Source organism: Bison bison, unplaced genomic scaffold (genome assembly GCF_000754665.1).
Source record: "Bison bison bison isolate TAMUID 2011002044 unplaced genomic scaffold, Bison_UMD1.0 scf7180017864456, whole genome shotgun sequence".
In the NCBI taxonomy this organism is placed as follows: Eukaryota; Metazoa; Chordata; class Mammalia; order Artiodactyla; family Bovidae; genus Bison; species Bison bison.
In genome coordinates this window covers 11,805,431-11,827,960 of record NW_011495018.1, presented here as the reverse complement: position 1 = coordinate 11,827,960, position 22,530 = coordinate 11,805,431, and the positions used below count along the sequence as shown (strand labels likewise).

At 49.7% G+C, this 22,530-nt stretch overlaps 1 protein-coding gene across 2 annotated transcripts in view; it reads right to left on the bottom strand.

The window, feature by feature from the left end:
• The window catches only part of RGS10 (regulator of G-protein signaling 10), a 41,191-nt gene that overhangs the window by 4,864 nt on the left and 13,797 nt on the right, over positions 1 to 22,530 (bottom strand). For both annotated transcript variants that reach the window (XM_010859261.1, XM_010859260.1), the window contains exons 3-4: positions 21,769 to 21,855; positions 10,223 to 10,366 (exon numbers count right to left, since the gene is read on the bottom strand). In XM_010859261.1, the coding sequence (XP_010857563.1) occupies positions 10,223 to 10,366; positions 21,769 to 21,855 (231 nt within the window). The remainder of the gene's footprint in view (positions 1 to 10,222; positions 10,367 to 21,768; positions 21,856 to 22,530) is intronic.

Sequence of the window (22,530 nt, the reverse complement as noted above, 5' to 3'; positions counted from 1 at the left end):
TGGGCTGGGACTGTGGGCAATGGACCATAGACCAAGGGAGCAGAGCTCTAACGCAGACAGCCTTTGGGGGAGACAGGCAGCCGACCAAGCAGAAAACCCAAGTTGGCAGCAAAGTTGCATTTGTACCTTTTTTTTTTTTTTTGCCAACACAGCTGTGTCTGCCCAGGTTTCAGATTTCAGCAGCCCCACATCTGGGAGCTACATACCAGGACTGTAAATCGCTTAGTGTCTTGGCCTTGGGATCCAACCCTTAGTCTGCCAGATGTGAGACTCAAGTGAAAATCAAGAAGGGAGGCTTCCTGCTGCGAGGGCCCCCAACTCAAGGTTGATACACAGCAAGGCACCCCACCCTCCCTCCCCAGACCCCAGACAGCGCAACTAATTAGGATTTGCCTTTCAGTAACGGAAAATATCCATGAGGGGCTGTGATTTGAGACTGTTTTGTCTGCTGCTCTGGAAAGGATTCCCTCATGGACACACACTCAGTCGTGTAGAGAATGAGACGCTTAACCAGCTTTGAGGGCCCATCCATGGAAGCTTCATCCCTGTCTCGATCAAGTACACTGGAAGCCTAATAAATCTTCTAACCCATCTTAGAAGACAAGACGGCAGTCCAGTGGTTTGGACTCTGCATTTCCACTGCAAGGGGCATGAGTTCCATCCCTGGTCTGTTGGGGAGCTGAGACCCCGCATGCCATGCGACATGGTCCCCCCCAAAAAAACAAAAAACACAAGGACATTAAAGACCTAAACTAAACACATACACTGCAAAGCCTTCCACCAATGTAATTTCAACTGGGTACCAAGAGGAAAAAACATGAAACCTTTCCTGCAACAGAAAATTTTATTAATGGGATTTCATATTTGCTACAAGCATTTGATTTAGTTTTTATGTAAAAATGATTGCAAAAGTACACAAGTGTCCACAAATTGCAGTTCTAGAATGTAATTGCACACGTAGACTACAGACAAACTTTCACATGACGCAAATAGATGCAAAGTGTGGAGAGAGCCAGCCCTCATGCAAGGATCAGCTGGGTGCTGTAGAGGCTCCTGGGGCAGGGGCACAGCTGGGGACACCCCCACCGCTGGGTCAAAGACCACCTTCCCCTCTGGTGAAGGGGGGATGGGAGAGGAGGCCGAGGGCAGCTGGCGGAGAGCGGGAGAGGAGACAAAGCTCAGGTCGGCCCCAGTCCCAAAGCCCCGGGGAAGGCCACAGAGAAGGTTCTGTCACCTGGATGTCGCTCCTGCTTCTGGAACGGGCCCCCTTAGAGGTGGACCACGTTCCCGGGGGACGTCAGAACTCCAGAGAGAGGCCGAACATGGATGGAGACAGTGGCCCCTGCCCCAGGCCCTCACAGGGCCTCGGGGGCTGGGGGAGGGAGGAGGTGGCCATCCTCTTGTTCCTGAAGTCCCTAATCCTCAAATCCAAAGCTGAAAGGACACACCTTCTGCGTGGGGTGAAGGTGTTTTATCCTTGCCTTTTGCCACCATGGAGAGAATTCAGAGCTATACTGGTACCCCTCCCCCCACGCCCCCCGCTTCTTCCCTTAAACACTATTTTAAAGTTGTTAAAAAAAAAAGATATTTCAAATGCTATCCTTCCTGCCCCACCCTCAGAAGCCAAAGGGCTGTGGCAAATGCCAGGATCCAACGCTCCCTGCATTTGAGTGGAAACCCACAAACTGCTCTTTCTGGCTGTGCCCGTTGGAACATGCCATTTTCTGGACTGGGCTTGATCTTTGGGAGCAAAGGTCAGCTGGCACCAAGACCGAGGCGCCCAGGAACCCCTGCTCCAGCCACCATCGCAGACTACCAGCTGCTCCAGACCTTCTTACTGAGGTCGACAAAGGAAGCGATTCTTACTTCTTGGGGTCTGGGGAAATTCAAAGAAACGACACTGCTAAAAAAAAAAAAAAAAGATGAAGAGGTCTGGTGCTTGGTTCCTTTCTCTGTCGAGGATGTGGCTGGGAGCACTGACATCTCACTCATGTGGCTGGGAGCACTGACATCTCACTCATGTGGCTGGGGGCACTGACATCTCACTCAAGTCTTTCTTTTTTCTTTTTTAAATATCAGAGGTTGAGGACTTCCTTTTCAGTGGAAAAAACCTGCCTCCACTCTGTTCTCCCCAGACCAGACTTAGCATGCATCAACCCTGAAGCCTGAGGGCCTCCTGGAAAGCCTCAAAATCTGCCGTAAGTGTAGGCATTGGGGTTCCTACGATTTGTGGAAGGAGAAAGAGCACCCCTGCCCCCTCACACCTGCAGCCTTCTCTTTCATGTTCCCATGAGCAAGGGCCTTCCCTCTTCTCCAATCTCCTTGTCCTAGGGAACCCATCACTCTACACTGTGGAATTCAACCCAGAAGCTTCAGAGCAAGACAGGTGTGTAAACGGGTGCCAAGAGACTTGTGGAGCAGAATCCTGTTCTAAGTCTTTCATCTGCCACAACCTCAAGTCACTGAGCAGATTTCAAAGTGCTCCATTTTCAAACATTCAGGGTCTGGAGGGATACACAACATGAGGCAGAAAGTGAGAATGAAGAGGCAGGAACTGGGGGAGTTTAGCCTTTCATGTCATCTTCTGGATGGTGTCACTTTCTCCTCTTAATCTTAACAACGCACATAGTAATTTTACAATTGTTGTTCAGTCGCTCAGTCGTGTCCAGCTCTTTGTGACCTCATGGACTGCAGCATGCCAGGCTTCTCTGTCCTTTACCATCTCCCTGAGTTTTCTCAAACTCACATCCATTGAGTCGATGATACCATCCAACCATCTCATCCTCTGTCACCCTCTTCTCCTCTTGCCTTCAATCTTTCCCAGCATCAGGGTCTTTTCCAATGAGTCAGCTCTTGCTTTTTTTTTTTTTTGCAATTAAAAATAACTTAAAAAATTAACTTGTCCAGGGGACTTCCCTGGTGCTCTAGTGGTTAAGACTCTAAGCTTCCACTACAGGGGGCATGGGTTTGATCCCTGGTCAGGGAACTAGGATTCCACATGCCATGTGGGGTACAGCCAAAAACAAAATTGACTTGCCCAGAATCTTGGGCGAGCCAGTGACAGGATATGCTCGTGGCTAATGGGGACTTAGTGGGTTCCTCTGCTGGCCTTCCTCCCTGGTGCTCCAGCCAAGTGGGCGAGCAGGACGCCTAGCTGTCAGGGCCAGCACAGACAGGCACCATCACTTCTCGTACAAAGAAAAGCATGTTAGGCTGCTATGACCAGTTTGATCCCTTTAGGTTGTAGGTGATTCTCAGTGCCTCAGTGACTGCTGGGGATGTTCTAGAATTAGCCAGGACTGGAGGTAGAGGAGAGGACGACTAAGCAAGGAAGGCCAAGGGGGAGAAAAGAGAAGAAGGTAAGCGCGTTGGTTGGTCTTTGAGTGCCAAAGACCATGCCACTGTACCAGCCCCCAGGAAGGGAAGAAGGCGGCAGAGGCCAGAAAGAGAACAGCGAGAATAAACACCACAGCTTCCCACGGAGCTCGGGCCTCACAGGGCAACCGCGTGGCAGCAAGAGTCCAGCTGAATGAGAAGCGCTGGGTTCTTGCCCCTTTTCCCCTCTTCCAGCTCTGGGAGCTCGGGCTAGCCAGGTCCCCTCCCCCTCTAGGGAACTCTCCCATAAACTAGGTGCCAGGTCCCACCTTCCCCAGGACCACCTGAGAGTCAGACGAGATGCACACACAGAGGCACTGTGTTAACTGTGAAGAAGTGCAGCCTGAGTGTTTTCCCAGGACTCCCTAAAGTGTAGAAAACTGCCATATACATTATTTGGTGCTTTTTTTTAAAAAAGGGGGGGTCCTGAGGCTCAGTGAGGGTAAGCCACATGAATTCTGCTACATTTCTGAAAGCCACACTAAGCCAGGATTGCTGCTTCTCTGGTGGCTCAGATGGTAAAGAATCTGCCTGAAATACAGGAGACACAGATTTGATCCCTCGGTTGGGAAGATCCTGTGGAGAAGGGAATGGCTACCCACTCCAGTATTCTTGTCTGGAGAATCCCACGGACAGAGGAGCCTGGCAGGCTACAGTCCATGGGGTCGCACAGAGTCGGTCATGACTGAGCGACTAATACTTTCAATACTTTTCTCCACCTCAGCACCACTGACATTTTGAACCGGATACATCTGCATCGGGGGTGGGGGGTGGGGGGTCTGCCCTGTGTACTGCAGAGTGTTTCACAGCATCCTGGCTTCTACCCATTAGGTGCCAGGAGCACACCCACTCCACTTGTGACAACCAAAAATGTCTCCAGACACTGCCCATTCCCAGAGGGGCAAAACCACTCCCAGTTAAGAACTGCTGCTGAAGGCAATTTAAAGGACACACGCACAGTTAACACTTAGGCAGTTAACACTCAAGGACTGCATGCCAGCCTCTGCACTAGGTTAGCACTTCACAGACACGAGTGCATTTCATCCTCACAACTGCCTTATCATAATCCGCATTTCACAAACAAGGAAACTGAAGCTCAGAGAAGGATAGCATCTTGCCCAAAGTTTCACAGCTGCTAAATGCTCACGTCAAAGAAAAGAGACACGTCGGGTCTAAGGGCACAAGGTTGTGGCCATCAGGGAGCGACTTTTTAACATGGGTCCTTGAAGGCTCGTGGACTGCCTTGCAGCGGAGCCTGGGGGGCCAGCCATATTTGCCGAGAGCCCTGAGTTGCCGATGAGGCCACAGAAGCCACACCAGGAAGCAGGACCCAGTTGGGGGGCAGCGGGATGGAGGCAGTCCTGGATCATAAGCTTGAACTTCTCCTCCTGCCTAACCTAACATACAGTGATGAAGACATGAGTGTGAGTCGGTGTCCAGGAAGTGATGGGCAGGGAGTAGGGAGCGAGGCGGCAGGGAGTCAGGCCATTGGGTACAGAGATGAGCCATGGTCAGGAGACTGTGGGTGTGCAACTGACTTTCTAGTAGCAGAGATGGCTCTGCACTGAGTCATCTGCATTCCCTTGCTGCCCAACCCTGCCCCCCGACCCCGATGAAGGACGGAAGCAGCTGGCATCAGGGGTCAGAGCCAAGGGCCCTGGCTTTCAAGAGGACCAAACCGTATGAGCCCAGCTGGCACATAGTCACCATTGAGATTAAACTGGTTCCCTCAGGGCCTAACCCCAGCCAGTCCCTCCCAACTTAGCTTCTTCTGTCTCCCTCCTTCCCCTCCAGCCACACTGACCTCTTCCAACACACCCAGTGGATTGCTGCCCCAGGGCCTTTGCATGTGCCACTGGCTCTTGCTGGAAGGTCCTGCCCCGGGCTTCGTACCTGGCTCCCCCTTCTGCCACTCGGATCTTTAAGGAGTACTCCCTGATCACTAGACCCCTCTCGGTCACTCTCAGTCCCATTGCCTGTTGTATTTCCTGTCCTCATGGTTAGTCAGATGCCGATTTCCTCACTGCACTCACAGTTCCAAGCACAGTCCCTGGTACATAGTAGGCCCCCCACCAATATTAACAGCATAAAGGAATGAAAGAAAAAACAACTCCACACACCAGCAAACCAACTAGAACCAAAATAGACCTCCCAGGGGAATTTTTTTTTTTTTTTTAATGTGGACCATTTTTAAAGTCTTTATTGAACTTGTTACAATATTGCTTCTGGGTTTTTTCTGTGTGTGGTTTTTTTTTTTAATATTTTGTTTTTTTGGTCCCTAGGCATGTGAGATCTTAGCTTCCTGACCAGGGGTCAAACCTGCACCCCTTGCTCTGGAAGGTGAAGTCTTAACCACTGCACCACCAGGGAAGTCCCCCAGGGGAATTTTGAAGATTAAAAAGTCGCTGCAGGGAACTGCGATTCATTGAAGAAATCAACTCTTTGTAAGATCATCTCCTCCCCATTCCAGATTCCTGAAACTTAACTTTATCCAACAACAGCCTTTGACTATAGGCGGAAGTTCCCAAGGATGCTCCCAGTACTACTCTTGCCTCTCCTGGCCTTACCAGCACATGCTCGGCAACACAACTGGGCCCCATCAGCAGAGGAAAATTAAATCAGAGAACAATCTCTCCAATGACAAATTTTCTAGATAACAAAGTTTTAAGCCTCCACACTTCTCTTAAGATATCATTTTAATAAGTATGCAATTCTTATTAAAACATCTAACACACTCTACAGTAACTATGCTGACCACAGTATAAGTTTTGCTTGAAATTTTAGGGTCATTAGGATCACTAACTGCATCACCATCCTGCAGTACTGGGATGCCCCCAGTGTGGTGTGTGGGACTGTGGTCCCCCACGCTTGGTGGTTCCCAATCACTGTGTTATGGTTTTGTGTTTTTAGTATTGTTTTTCTGCCTCCTCCTTGGCTGTTAGCCATTGCTTCTTGCAGCTCCTCACTCCACAGCCTCTACCAGCACTTCAAATAGGCTGTGAACTGAAAAAAACCAAAATGTGTTAGAACTGTGTGTAAACTAAGAATCAATAGGACCTGAGCAAAGACCCAAGAAGCTCTCCTTTAAATGAGATTCATGGATGTCAAGTCATCTCATCTGATGCTCAGGGAAGATTTTCCCATCATTCTAGGTAGGCATCAGCTGTGCCCCAAAGTCCATGCTACCCTAATAACAGCCTCCAGGGCTTGGGGCACTGTCCAGCATGGGGAGGGGTTAAGGTTCCCTAAAGCTTTCCTGGTGAGCTAGTACTGAAGGCAGCCTACTCAGAAAGCTCAGCCATAAAACCAAGTGGTGCTGAATGAAATCAAGGCTTCCCTAGTAGTTCAGTTGGTAAAGAATCTGCCTGCAATGCAGGAGACCTGGGTTTGATCCCTGGGTCAGGAAGATCCCCTGGAGAAGGAAATGGCAACCCACTCCAGTACTCTCTTGCCTGGAGAATTCCATGGACAGAAGAGCCTGGCTGAATGACGTCAGAGCCGCTGAGGAAGGTTTTTAAGTTATCCGAAGTCTTGTGGTTCCAAACATGCTCTCCTCTGCTTCACTCTCCTTAGGAAAACAGGGCTCTTGTGGGGGCCTTGAGGAGCAAAGAACCACAAACTGTGCTGAGCATGCATTTTTACGGTTACCAGCAAGGCCCCTGGGAGAAGGCAATGGCAACCCACTCCAGTACTCTTGCCTGGAAAATCCCATGGACAGAGGAGCCTGGTAGGCTGCAGTCCATGGGGTCACTAAGAGTCGAGCACGACTGAGCAACTTCACTTTCACTTTTCACTTTCATGCACTGGAGAAGGAAATGGCAACCCACTCCAGTATTCTTGCCTGGAGAATCCCAGGGACAGAGGAGCCTAGTGGGCTGCCGTCTCTGGGGTCGCACAGAGTCGGACACGACTGAAGCGACTTAGCAGCAGCAGCAGCAGCAGCAAGGCCCCTGAGAGACAGAGTTTTCTGAAGTGAAACAGAACCCAGAGGCCCTCACTACGGAATCAACTCAGATTCCAAGCACCCTGTGCTGTGCTCGGTTGCTCAGTCATGTCCCACTCTTTGTGACCCTTTGGGCTGTAGCCCACCAAGCTCCTCTGTCCGTGGGATTTCCCAGGCAACAATACTGGAGCGCGTTGCCATTTTCTCCTCCAGGGGATCTTCCCAACCCAGGGATTGAGCCCACATCTCCTACAGCTCTGGATTCCTTACCATTGAGCCATTTAGGGAAGCCCCTCCAAGTACCTTGCTTCCATCCAGTTATGCCCAAGGAAGACAGTTAGCACCTCTCTCTCCCTCTCAAGTAAATGACGTTCAACAACAGGATATAAAAGTACTTTCTTTACAGGAAGTAGTTTGAACTGCATTATGCCACATCTGTTAGATGTGTGTACACATGCATATTTACAGGAAAAAAATGATGGAAAGTCTAGACATCAGATGTTACTTAGTGATTCACTCCAAGTATAAAATTACGAATTTTCTCATTTTTATATTTTGGTTTCTCAAGTTTCTTTTGTTGAGTACATATAATTTTTCTAGTTAGCCAGATGAAAGATTTTTTTTAACAAAAATTATTTTTTAAATGTTTTTGGGACTTGCCTGGTGGTCCAGGGGCTAAGACTCCAGGCTTCCACTGGAGGTGGGCATGGGTTCAATCCCTGGACAGGGAACTAAGATCCCACATGCTGCATGGTGTGGCCAAAAACCAAAACTAAATTAAAATATTTTTGTCACTTAAAAACATCATCCTCAGTCCCTTGTATTTCCTCCTTTCTGCACCAGCTAAACCTCCCGAGGTCTGAATCCAATGGGGGTGCCCTGGTCCCAGCAGCCCAGCTCCTTTTTGAGATGCGTTGCAGGCCTAACTCTCACAGGAGAGCAGGGTCTTTGGGAGACTGAGGTGACAGCAGCCCACCTCATTCCTTTCTGTTACCTTGGCTTCTGCAGTCCCAGAAAAGGGCTGTATTCACATGGTAACCCCTCTGCTCCAGCTCCTGGGGCTTTGAGGAGCTGTGAGGGGCTGTGTGAGTCCAGAGTACAGTCTTATTTTTTTCCCTTTGGCCACCTCACGCTGTGTGGAACTTTCCTGACCAGGGATCGAACCTGAGCCCCGTGCAGTGCAAGCGCAGAGTCTTAACCACTGCACTGCCAGGGAAGCCCGCAGAGTACAGTCTTTAAAGGCTGGTGCATCGGCCTCCGGCATGTCCTAGACCTGTGGGACTCTGTACTAACAAACCACGTAGTCCCCCTGATCCTTGCTTTTCTCATCATCAAAATGGGAGTTCAGCTCCTCACTGGAGATTAAATGAGATGATATGTGCCAAGGGGGCACAGAAGGGCGCCCCTGAAGCGTGGGTATTGTTTTTATGGAGAACACCTAGAACACAGGGGTGTCACCCTGGCATCTCACCCTGGTCACCTGCAGGGTCTCACCCTGGCGTCCCTTCACAGTACCCTAGGAAGCTTGTAAATGATTCTGAGGTCCGGGTAAAGCGGAGACCTCCGTGTGGCTCCAGCCACAAGCACGCCTTTAACCCTGCCTTCCTTTCCCTCCACAAGCCCATGTCCACGGCATCGCTCCCATCCGCTCAACATCACCACCTCCAGGAGGTCCTCAACAAGTCTCTCGTGCTAACTATAGAGTCCCTTCGACACCCAAATTTGAGGTCGAATTCATGTGGAATTTGCATTTGCCACTGTGTCAACTGGAAAACATTCTCAAGTTAATTCTCATATTTGTAATTTCTACCTATTTGTTTTCTATCTGATGTTGAGCAGATGAAGCTTTCTGGATGCTGGGACATGCTCTGGGCTCTGTGCACACTCCAGCTAATTAAAAAAAAAAAAAGGCCCACTGATGCTGTGGACCAGTGGTTTCCAAAGTGTAGTCTCAGAACCTGCAGTGTCAACATCACCTAGGGGTTTGCTAGGACAGCAAGGTCTCAGCTCACCTGGAAACCATCAAGTCTGCTAGTTAACTCTGGGGCTGGAGCCCAGTTTCTCTTTTAACGAGCCCTCCAGGTGGCTCTGGGCTTGCTCATGTTGGAGGATTGCTAAATTAAGCTAAGAGCTAGTCTCCACCTGTGTGCCAAAGAAGGCCTTTGCTTCCCCAGTAAGAACAGGGCCCTCAGAAGTTAGCAATCTGTCAGTGTTCCATGGTCCACGGGTGTGTATATAATGTTTCACAAGAACAGAACCTGCTATGAATAGTCACATCTGCAAACACATATCCGAAAAAAACCTCTGCAGTACAGTTTCAGCCTGTTGCCTATTTTATTGCTGGCATTCCTCATATGACAATTCGCCAGAGAACTAAAGTTTATCCCTTAGAAGTCCATTTTTTAAACCTAACTTTTCTTGCATTGAGTGGACTATGTTGACAAAGTGGACCAAGGGCCTACTGAAGTAGGTGGTGAGGTTTGGATATTTTTACAAAAGCCTCAGGTTCCCTGCCACTTCGGGTCTTGTGCTTGCTTTTCTAGACTTATCTGGCTGCTCCCACCTTTAGCAGTTATCACACGTTGCTTCTTCAGTGTGGGTGCCTCAAACAGCTCCAGCCTCCCTTCTAATCTGGTTGAGAAGACTGACATCCCTGCTCGGTCAAAGTGTGAGTAGAGCAAGAGTAAAGAGGCCTGCGCGAGGATCCGACGGGTCAAATCCTGGGCCTGGCAGGCCAGCCTGTCTCTTTCACCAACCACGCCCCCTCCATGTGCCCCAGGCCACCCAGATGGATGGGACTGCTTCTAGGGTGCTCAGTATTTAGTTTTATCTGAATTCTTCCAAAGAGAGGTGGGCAGAAATGTCAGTTTTGCCATCAAGGTGCAGCTAGGGAAGTCAGGTTACCTGGTCCTGAAGCTTCTGGAACATCAGTGGATGCGGTTCCTCCAGGATCTTCTCATTGAGGCGGGACTGGCCCTCGACGTTGACTTGGGACGAGGCCTTGCTGGACAGAAAGGTCATGTAGATCTCCTTTGCCTTTTCCTGCATCTGCGGGGAGACATGGAGAGCCTGTCTGTTATCTGTGAGCACAGCCCTTGCCAGCCGGAGCCCAGAAGGAACCACTGCTGGAAGAGCCATGGGGGATCTGGCCATGGCTCCAGAGCTAAGCTGAATGAGGGGGTCAGGGGGGCGGGAGGCTCATGGTCACCCTGCCCCTTCCCCTCCCCTTCAATGCATCTGTGGCCACATCACCTGCCTCAAAATCTACACTATTCATTCTGAAATGAGGACAGGAAGAATCCCAGCCCAGAGTGCGGGACATTCAGTAGCATTCACGACCATGCTGTGAATTCTCCAAATTAAGGCCTCATGAAAAAATTTTGTTGTTGTTGTTTAGTCACTCAGTCGTGTCTAATTCTTTGTGACCCCGTGGACTGTAGCCGGCCAGGCTCCTCTGTCCATGGGACTTCCCAGGCAAGAATATTGGAGTGGGTTGCCATTTCCTTCTCCAGGGCATCGTCCCAACCCAAAGATTGAATCTGCATCTCCTGCATTGGCAGGCGGGTTCTTCACCACTGAGCCACCAGGGAAGCCCCATGAGAACGTTATTCAGCCATAAAAAGGAATGAAGGACTGACACATTCTGCAACATCGATGAGCCTTGAAAGCATTATGCTCAGTGAAGGAAGTCAGACATGAAAGGCTACATGTTACATGATTCTATTCATATGAAATATTTAGAATAAGCAACTCCATAGAGACAGAGAGATAAGTGGTTGGCTCGGGGAGGGGGAAACAGGGAGTGACTGCTTAACGACTAAGGGCTTTGTTTGCAGTGATAAACAAGTTCTGTAACTAGACAGTGGTGACAGCCATGTAATACCGTGAATGTATTCAATGCCACAGAACTTTAAAATGGTTAAAATGCTAAACATGAGAGCCCTAAAAATGGTTCATTTCAGTTCAGTCGCTCAGTCGTGTCCGACTCTTTGCGACCCCATGAATCACAGCACGCCAGGCCTCCCTGTCCATCACCAACTCCAGGAGCTTGCTCAAACTCATGTCCATCGAGTCAGTGATGCCATCCAGCCATCTCATCCTCTGTCGTCCCCTTCTCCTCCTGCCCCCAATCCCTCCCAGCATCAGAGTCTTTTCCAATGAGTCAACTCTTCGCGTGAGGTGGCCAAAGTACTGGCGTTTCAGCTTTAGCATCATTCCTTCCAAAGAAATCCCAGGGCTGATCTCCTTCAGAATAAAAATGGTTAGCATGGTAAAATGTATGTCTATTTCACCATGGGTGTGCTCAGTCATTCAGTCGTGTCCAACTCTTTGCAACCCTATGGACTGTATCCTGCCAGGCTCCTCTATCCACGGGATTATCCTGGTAAGAATACTGGAGTGGGTTGCCGTTTCTTTCTCCAGGGGATCTCCCCAACCCAGAGATTGAATTTGCCCCTCCTGTATTGGCAGGCAGATTCTTTACCACTGAGCCACCAGGGAAGCCCCACGAGAACATTATTCAGCCATAAAAAGGAATGAAGGACTGACATATTCTGCAACATTAATGAACCCTGAAAGCATTATGCTCAGTGAAGGAAACGAGACATGAAAGGCTACATGTTACATTATTCTATTCATAAGAAATATTTAGGCAACTCCACAGAGACAGAGAAATAGATAAGTGGTTGGCTCGAGGAGGGAGAAATGGGGAGAACCACCCAAGAGGCCATGGATTCTTTACAGCCATTGGCAGGCAGATTCTTTACCACCGAGCCACCAGGGAAGCCCCTTTTATTTTACCACAATACCAAAAAAATCAAGTTAAACCATGAACACATATCCCAGCCAGTGATCAAGCCCCTATTAAGTGCCAAACACAAGCTAGGCATTTTACATCTATGGTCCAATTTCCTTAATCCCTCAGGAGTCCAGCAAAGTGCCGTCTTCCTGTTGCTGCCATGTCCCTGATGGGGACACAGAGGCCAGGAGGGGTGATATGGCTTATCCATGAAGCCTGCAGGGAGACATGGGATGATCTGACTCCCGAGCCTTGCGTTTCTGCTCAGTTTCACACCTGTGACATACATTATCTGCCCCCTCCCTGCCCCCGGTGATGCACTGTCAGCCCTGCAGGACTGGGGTTTTTTCCCCAGAACTAGAGATGAGCGTTAGCAAGAGATAGAACACTGCCGCCTGCCCTGAACCCCAAGTGCAGTCAGGCCAGAAGGCATCAGCCCTAAATAGGCACTGCCCTGGGAGGGCTTGTCAGCAGGGTTGGAAAAGGTATGCACACCTGCACTCAGGCCGCACCAAAAGCCAGCAGTGACTAGTGCAGGAATGTGTTGTTCAGTCTCTCAGTTGTGTCTGACTGTTTGCGACCCCATGGACTGCAGCACGCCAGGCTTCCCTGTCTATCACCAACCCCCGGAGCTTGCTCAAACTCATGTCCATCGAGTCAGTGATGCCATCCAACCATCTCATCCTCTGTCATCCCCTTCTCCTCCTGCCTTCAATCTTTCCCAGCATCAGGGTCTTTTCCAATGATGGCAAACGCTTTGTCTTACGAACAGCAGGTCTCCATGCGAGGGTCCTGCAGGACATCCTCTGAAGGCTGTCTGCTCTCTGACTTCCTGTGCTCACCCCGCACAAGGCTGTTTCTCCAAACATTAGAGCCTCAGGAGTAACCCACCCTACAGAGGTAGCCAGACAATAAAAGCCTCAGAAATGGAGCTACGGAGCTATGATTTGCACAGGAAGTCAGGGGCTTCTCAGGGTCTATGTGGAAAACTCCACTCTCTCTAGATAGCCTACCTGGGGTCCTGCATGCTGCAGGATTTGGCCTAGGTAACCCCAGGCTCTGAAAACCCTTTGGGCTCATAGAAACCACCGGAAGGCTTCAACACTTGATGCTGAAAGGAGGACAAAAGCAATCCTTTCACTTCTTTTGGTTCCGGGGACTAGCAGACAAAAGATCCCATGAAAAGGAGGTCTGACCCATCTCCCATCCCCCAGAAGGAAAACTTTGGCTAGAAGTGCGGGAAGACCACCCAGGTGGGAGCCTTAAGGTAACATGGCTGTTGGGGGGACAGGCCAGGAGGCCATCGAGGAGACCCAGGGGGCCTCTGCATCGGGGCCACACACCCCTCCAAGACCCACTCATTTCAGGAAGCTCTGAGCCTCCCTCCCACCACCCCCATTCTGTCAGAAAGGAACGTTTTTGGAAAACCACTTCCTGTTTCAACGATAATTCATAAAAGCAGACTTTTAACCAGTCAGATTAGCAAACTCCATGTAGGGCCCTAGAAGAAGAAATGGCTTTAGGCCTCCCCTCCCCCTTAAATATTCACTCACACACACACACACACACACACACATTTTCCAGATGGATCCAGGCTGTCTTGGGTGGTTCTGAAAAGAAGAAGTGTACTGAGTAGCTTGAGGCTTAGAGGTGGGGGTGGAGGGAGAGCAGGAAGCAGGTTTGTGGGGGACGCCTGTAGGTATACAGGCCTCGGGCCTCTCAGCCCCACCGTGTGTCTGCAACTACCCCGAGCATCTGTCGAAGAGTGCAGGGTCCCTGAGGTGCCTGGACGTGGGCCACCCTCATCTCTGGCTGATGGCTCAGGGTGACAGCTTCATGGGCAAAGCTTATCTGGCTGGGGTAGGAAGTGTGACTGAGAAGGGAAACCCTGAGACTGCTGACCACAAGTTGGTCACAGGAAGGCCTGGTGTCCACGCCGAGGACGCATAACAAAAAAGAAGAAGCGGGTCTCTCGAGTTATTTGGGGATATTTTCCAGAGCGTGGTTAACCCTATTCTAGTTCCTGTCGGGACAGGGTGAGACCATCCCCCACTGGTGGGGGCCCCCGGGGTCTAGGACCCAGGGTATGATGTGGAAGGATGGCTGGCCACTCTCTTCCAGTCATTCCAGCCTCCACCAGAGCATCTGCACCGCCATGGACAGCAGCCACGCCTGACTCCCAATCCTGCCCCAGAAGGTGCTGGAAAAGGATCACCCCTGGGTGCAGGTGATGACTCCAGGTATCAACCTGAAGACCCCCATTAGAAGCCATGTGTAGCCAGGTCTGCCTCCCAGACACGGTCCCTAGCCCCTCTGCCCAGGGCCTTCCTCCCAGCCCGGCAGCGCATCAGCCAAGAGCAACGTGAGCACTCAAATGCCGCTCCCAGCAAGTGCACTTTTAGGAGAAGCAAACTCACTTGAGTATCATCAGCCCCAGAAAGAGAAATCGACCCAGAACAAAGGCAAAGGCATTCGCAGACCATAGTGCAGATGAGCACTGCTCTGGACGTTCTGGCTTCTCTCCCTCATTAGTAACTGTGCTTTAACTTTATCCACTGGGAGAAATAAAAGCTTTTACTCCACATGCCCCTGTAGTTAATGACTTCTCACTGAAACATCTCAAAAGAAAGCGCAAGTGCACTTTCTGTCTCCACTTTCTCCCTTCCACCTGCTCCCCCATCCCTGGCTCCTGCCCTCCCACTGGCTCACTGACATCCTTCTTCGCTCTCCAGGGCCGCTCTCCAGGCCCCCACCCTGCTCACCCCCATTGCCCTCTCGGGATTCTCCAACACCTCGCTGCTTCTGTCTCCTTTGCCAGCTCCCGTCCCTCTGTCCCCCCCACCCCTGCAAATTCTGGGGTTTCCTAAGCTTGGCCCTAGTCTGACCACTTTCCTAACCACATGGTCTTCCAAGATTCCAGCCCATTCCTCTGCCCCAAGCAACTTACCATGCAGATAACTGGTGTCTAGAATTGTGGGCTTAGATATCCCACAGACATCTCACACCTAAAACCAAGGAAAGGAATGGTCCCCTTCTGGCCTGGGGGGGTCTCCCTGTATCCACTGCAGGAACCTGGGGGTGGTGATCCCCTAACACCCCACTCATCTCTGCACCCTGCCTGTCACTGCGTCCTGCTCACCTGGCCTCCGTCAGCCCCTCCCCTGATGTTCCCATCACTCTGCCAGAGACGGACAATGGGACAGGACAATAAGAAAAGGCAAAGATCGAGCCACGCACTACCTGTGTTACTATCAGCTTCAGACAGAGACTGAGGCAAGGAAAAGGTCAAGTGAACGATTCGAGATAACTTCTGAGAAGGGGCTCAGGAAAGAAGGCAGCTGGAGGAACAGTGAACGACACGGCAGACAGCAGCAGGAGGAAACCTAGGCCCTGCAAGTTTGTGGGGGTGCAAAGTAGCATCCTCACATGGCAGGGACTCAAGGGCATCTGGGAACCCAGGCGGGAGGGATGAAGAGGGCAGCAGGAAGAAGCCGTGAGACCCCCAGGTTCTGACCCCCAGCGCTGAGCAGTCATCTCCTCCCTCCCCATCCACCTACCACCCCCACCCCCCAGCCTGGAGTTTTCTTCTCTTGAAGACAGAGAAAGGCAGGAGGGAAAGGAAGAGATGCAAAACTGAATACAAGGGTTAACTGAAAATCCGCATACAGACACGCAGCAAATTTCTCCCAACCCAGCTCAATGGAAATATGTTCAGTTTATAAGCCTATCAGGCTTGCCACCACCAGGACGAGAGGGCCCCGGTCTATAGAAAACAGAAGCGGAAAAAATTCCATAGAAAGATTTAAAGATAAAGTTGAAATCTCCAAGAGAAAATGTAGGAACTGAAAGGTACAAAGATGAAAAGCTCAGAGGGAAAGACGAGGAAACTAAAGACTCAGTCCAGAGGAGGAGGGCCATCATTGGGAGAGAAACCAGAGAGAACGGAAGGAAAGAAGTTTCAAAAAAAATAATGATAATAAAAATACGAGAACATTTCCCAGAACTACAAATTTCCAGATGAAAAGGCTCCAGAAAATGTCCCATACAATGAATGCACCTCACCCTGCTCCCAAGCCTCTGACTGTACAGCTTTAGAATACTGGTGATGAAAAGAGGGCCTTAAGTCATTCTGGAGAGAAAAAGCAAAGAAAACAAAACAGCTTACATGTAACACACGGATTCGTAACAAAAATGGAAGATAATGGGACAATGGCTTCCAAGTTCTGAATGAGTTTTAACCTGGAATTCAATTTTATGCCCTGTCGGATTACCCTTGAAGCGGGACAATAGGAAAACAATTAACATTTTCACTCAATAAGATCTTTAAAGGTCTACCTGCTGTGTGCCCTTTCTCAAGAAGTTATGACTGGTCTTGCTCCATTAAGATGAGGAAGTGACTCAGGACAAGCGACGGCCTGGGTCCAGATGGCAGGAGAGGGGCAAAGGGAGTGGCCAATGGCAGCGAAGAAAGACCTGGGAACATCTGGGTGGGAGCTGTGGTCTGAGGGCCCCAGGAAGGGCCCCCAGGGGAACCCGGACTACAGAGATGACGAGATGCCTGAGTCACATCATAACAAGAAGCATTTCACAGGCTACTAGAAAGTATAAAAAGAAGAAAAGCAAAAAATAGTCCAGGGACTTCCCTGGTGGTCCAGTGGTTAAAAATCCACCTGGCAATACAGGGAACACAGGTTCGATCCCTGGTCCGGGAAGATCCCACATGCCTCGGGGAAGCTAAGTCCGTGCTCCACATCTGCTGTACCCACGCTCAAGAGAGTAGCCCCACTCGCTGTGACCGGAGAAAGCCTACAAGTAGCAAGGAAGACCCAGTACAGCCATAAATAATAAATAAATAAATTTTAAAAAATGATCCAAGAAGGAAAAAAAAAAAATGTAATCGTAGCATCTTCTTTGGCTTAGTAGCAAACAATACACAATAAAGTTTTAATAATGAAAATGCCGTAGACAGGGCTATAAAGTAAGTAGAAACTCATAGTAATGGTGAAAAGACATGAGGAGAAGATATTGGAGAATGATGAAGTGAGCCAGGACGGGGTGGAGACGTAGGCCAGGCAAGCACCGGGCCCCAGACCACACTATGAGCCGCTGAGCTCCTATCCGCTCCTGCCTGGACCCAGCCAAGTCCTTGTCAAAGATCAGAAAGACACAGCCCAAAACCAGAGAGAGAGGGAAATCTGGAGGCTCCTGAGGGCTGACGGGAATGAGACCTTCATACTCCATTCTCTTGTGAAGTGAATGAGCTTCACATAAGGAGCACTTTTGGATCTTTAAACTATATATATATATATATATATATATATATTTAATAAAGAAGACGATGTGTTAGTCTTTTTAGGAAGACCTTTATGGTTACTTTAAATAAGAACACCAAACACTAAAATCCTGGATCAAGTTTTAGTGTTAAATATAATAAAATTAATAAACATGAAGATCCCCTGGAGAAGGAAATGGCAACCCACTCCAGTACTCTTGCCTAGAAAATTCCATGGACAGAGGAACCTGGTGGGCTACATACAGTCCATGGGGTCGCAAAGAGTCGGAGAAGACTGAGCGACTTCACTCTTCTTTTATAGACCCCTCCCTCTGGTTAACTCTAAACCACTATAAAAAGGCAAGGTACTGTTTGTTACATTTAAATACCAGTGCAAGTTGCTCTCAGAGCTTTGATTATTAGAAATCTTGCACCACCCCACCACTTCCCCACCCCCACTCAGTTTGGTTTTTACAAATCTGTAGGAGCTGCTGTATCCATTTCAATCACTGTCACATAGTAAATAGGCCCTTTATACATGTGCTGATGAATGAATGAGTAAAAATGAATGAATGAATGAGGGATAGCCAAAGAACAAACACCTTCTTGGAGCTTTTTCAGATAGGTAGATGTATCTCCCATGCTAACTCACGGGGAAGAGGCCCTTTATAGAAAAATGTCAAACCATAAAGAAATTGCCAAGGGAGAGAACAGCTCTGAAAGCTGTCTGCAGAATAGGAACACGTGGCAGTTACAACCCTCAGGAACCCCGAGACGGGAGGGGGTCAGGCATCACCTCCCAACTTCCTAAAGCCCCAGCACCCCCCACCATAAACAGAGCTCTGAGACCCTCCCAAACTAAAGGGTTGCTTTCCTGCCTGCCAGGGGGCAAAGCACAGACCAGGGAAGGCAGTGAAGGCACAGCATGGGTCCACTGTTTGGAGTTTCTGAGAAGTCAAACCCCAGAAGAACAGAGAGCACGCCCCTCTCTCAAGTCTACCCCTAAAACTGTGACTGCTGCTCAAGGTGAGCAGGGAGGCCAGGATCCTGCCCATCATGGGTCCTCAGGAGTCAGCTGAACTGAGTGGAGATCAGGGAGGACCCAGTGAGCCAGGGACCATCCTAGGCTTGGGATAGGAGACAAACAAAGCTCGCCAACCTTAGAGAGCCCTCATGATAAAGGGAAAGCCAAACTGCACAGGAGATAAATAAATACAAAGTACCAGGTAAGTTGGTAAGAGCTTATGGAGCCATCTGACTGGATCATGATAGTAAAAGAACGAAAACAACACCCAGCACAGGTCCAATTTAAACCAGGCAAAGGTGAGACCAGCCTCCATCTTAGAACGGCCTTAGTTCACGGTAGAGACAGACAGTCAACAAACTCCCTGCCGGCTCAGACGTGACGAGTCCGATTGTGAAATGCAGTTGGGCTGACTTCTCCCTGGGCCATGTCCTCCTCTGCATCTTAAAATTAGTGAAGCAGAACTTAGTTCTGGTTTTACTTCCCTGCGGCCGGACCCGCAAGACAGTCTGGAGAGAGAGCCGGGCTGCATTCCCGGCTCTGCGCTGAGCCTGGGGGGCCGTGGGCGAGCCACAGCCTAACCTCTCAGACCGCAGCCCCGGTGTCTGGGAAGGAGGGGGAACGGTCAGGATGCTGAGTGTGATGACCGGGAAGGAGGTGTGGACCCCACGGGCTTCCCGGATGGGATGCACCGTCTGTCCCAGAGCCATCCACATCCGCAGGCAGCTGATGGGCAAGGCAGCATTCACTGCCCTGAAGCAACATCCAGACCTCAGGACAGAAACCCTGGGTGTCAGGGCTGGGGGTGCAGAGAGGGGCTGCTGGATTCTGGAGGCTCTGGCTGTAGGAGCTGGATGGGCCCGTGCATCCCCAGCCCATGGCTTTCCAGTCTTTACCTTGGTGCCCGGGTTCTCCGGCCATGACCCCACCTCCCTCCCAGCACAACGTGCAAACAGGCACAGCAAAGCCAGCCCACCCCCAAACACGAGCCTCCTGCTGCCTGGTCTTCCTTCAGCTCTTCTCTCCAGGCCTTCCTCCCCACAGGCTGTGCCCTCTTCTGGGAACACTCCATCCACCCCCATCCCCAGACTCCACTGAGGTGTCAGCTGAAGAGTCACTTCCCCAGAGCCCTGCCCAACACCGACTGCCTGTGCTCCCACGGAACCTGCACTTCCCATTTCTGGGCTCGTCGCACTTGCAAAGGCTTGGTGAGCAGGCAGCTTCCGCTCTCGGGGTCTGTTCCCTAAAGAGGCTCGGCTGTCTTGTCCCCGCACGTTGCCCATGCTTTCTACAAGGCCTGGCCCTGAGCAGGTGCGCTGCGGAGGTCTGGCAAACTCAACTGAATGGAAGGGCTTGTCAGCGTCATGGGCAGGGACACCTGGGAGGCTCGGGAGGCAGGTTCAAGTCCCAGCTCAGCCGTGCAGGGACCTCCGCTGCCTGGTTTGCAATATAGAGGAGCGGCTGGCTGGCTGGTCAGCCCCTCGCACCTCCAACATACAAACTGAGGCAGAAGAACGGCCATCTGTCCGCTTGACTCTGAGCGAGGGCTTTAGGGTGGGGCCAGATGAATCCATTGCTCAGGTCAGCATTTATCAACAGTGGCCCCTGGGCTCTCGGCTGGGTGCTGGCGACCAAGGAAAGCTATGGGTGAGACAACACCCAAGTGTTAGTCGTTCAGTCGTGTCTGACTCTTTGCCATCCCAGGACCGTAGCTCACCAGGCTCCTCCGTCCATGGGATTCTCCAGGCAACAATACTGGAATGGGTTGCCATTCCGTTCTCCAGGGGATCTTCCTGCCCCAGGGATGCAACCCAGGTTTCCTGCATTGCAGGCAGATTCTTTACCATCTGAGCCACCAGGGAAGCCCAAAGTGCTCAGGCAAAGTCATCCGGGGGGAGAAGCAACAAGGAAGCCAATGTCAAGGATCATGCCCAGGATAGCTTTCTGGGCTGACCTGGGAATTCCAGCTCCAGGAATCTCGGAATCCATCTATCCTTGCCCCTGCAGAAGGGAAGGCGTGGAACAAAGGCCACACCACTCCATCTTGGGGAAAGAGTGTCTGAGGCAGAAAAGCCTTTGAATAAACCAATGACAGATATTTTCTGCAAACACATAATGGCTTCTGGCTTCATGGATTCCAGCTTTTTGGAGCCAGAGGCTTAAAAACTGGCAGCCCACAAGCCACATCTGCCCATGGCTATGTTTTGTTTGGCAGGAAAGGTTTTACATTTTTTTAAAATTAGTTCCATCATTTATAAGATTGGGTGGTTTCACATAAGAAACCAAACATCCAGCTTCTCTGGAAAAACAGGCAGCGGTTGGACTGAAGATGGGAGAAGATGCCCTAAGAAGCAAGGTCCCTCAGGGTTCTGGGGCAAGTGAAGACCTAAGTGGGTAGAACCCAAGGCAGGGAAAGCTCAGACAGCCAGAGACCCCAAGGCATTTGCTGCCAAAGTCAGCTAAACAACCAGCCCCTGGAGGCAGGACAGGCCACCCCCTAATGCCCCAATCCCACCACTCCCTACAGCCTCACACCAAAAACCTTCTTCATGCACATTATTACCAGAAGATACCCTGGAGGAGAAAATGGCATCCCACTCCAGTATTCTTGCCTGGAAAATCCCATGGACAGAGGAGCCTGGTGGGCCATAGGTCCATAGGCTTGCAAAGAGTCAGACACAACTGAAGCCACTTAGCATGCATGCATGTAGGCATTTAGCCATGAGCCTCTTAGAAAGACACAAGCACGAGCCTTGTAAACACATCCAATCCACAAGCCTCCTTGCCCAGAATCTCCTCCACCTCCCCTGACACCCAACCTTCAGTGGCAGAAAATCCGGCTGACATTGGAATTAAAGACTACCTCCTGCAAAGAGCACATATTCACCCAGGAGAACAGTCAGAAGCTTTCTATGTGGGATGCCTGCCAACTACAAGATGTTTTGTAAAGATAGATTGAATAATTGACGGTCCATCTGATGCGCCTTGTGCTTTTATCACCACGTATCTGCTTTACGATGTCCGTACAAAATGCCAACGTGCCAAGCCCCGGAGGGAGCGTTCACATAAATTATTCATGAAAAATAAAATCATACTCGATGACAGACTCTCAGTGACTTAAATCGTTATTTTTACTTTAAATATCTGTCCATTTGAAAATAGATTCACACACTCTTTTAAAAATGGTTAATATTTGATCAACACAAGGTAAGCTATTCTGAATCTTAAGTCCTCCCCTAAATCCAATATGGTTCAGATTTCTGTTGGCAATTTCAAAATCTATTGGAAAGGCAATTGTAACTTTATAAAGAAAGAAAAAAGTTAGCAAGAACATGGTTACAGAATGAAAGAAGTACCTGCTTTTTATCTTGTGTTTTCTTAAAATCTTCACATGCTAGCCAAAATAAAACATTTTCTTCACTGAATTCCTTTTTTAAAAATTCCTATGGATGAAGAGAAGAAAAAAATATCAAACAGTATTCTACTTAAAAAACAAAGAAACAAATAACACATTTCCCGTCAAGAAGTGATAAGTCAAAATTCGACAAATGAGCACGTTCATTCACTCTGTAAAAGCTCCACCCCAAAACAGAGTTATGCTTAATATTAAAGCTAGAATTTCATATGCATTCGAACTTAATGGTTTTAACATTGTGAAGAAGTGTAAAAACGGAGCAGGAATCTACTCAACAGTTCTCAACTAACAATAAATTACCAAAAAGTAAATTAAAGTGGAAGATATATTTGCTCCTTCCAGACAGTGTTTAAACAAAGTACATTCCTCTAAAATCAGGCTCATTTTTTTTTAAACAAAAGAAAAGAAAACATATTAAGCATGTCTAAAAACGCCACAATGAAAACTATTTTAAGTTGGAGGTGCGCTTTCTTTCGGCAGATGTTGGGGGTCAGTGGCACAGCCAGCTATCCTAATGTGCATGGAAAAGTTTTCTCCCCAAGATCTAGATGGTGCTTACAAAGGCCTTGTGTCCCGGGATGGCTGCCACCCGCTCCCTGGAGTCTGCAAAGGGAATCAACAGCATGATGGCTTTTGATGGCCTGACCCAGGGCTAAAGACAGAAGTCAGTGGGACTCAGGCAGATACAGGCATTCTTGAAATT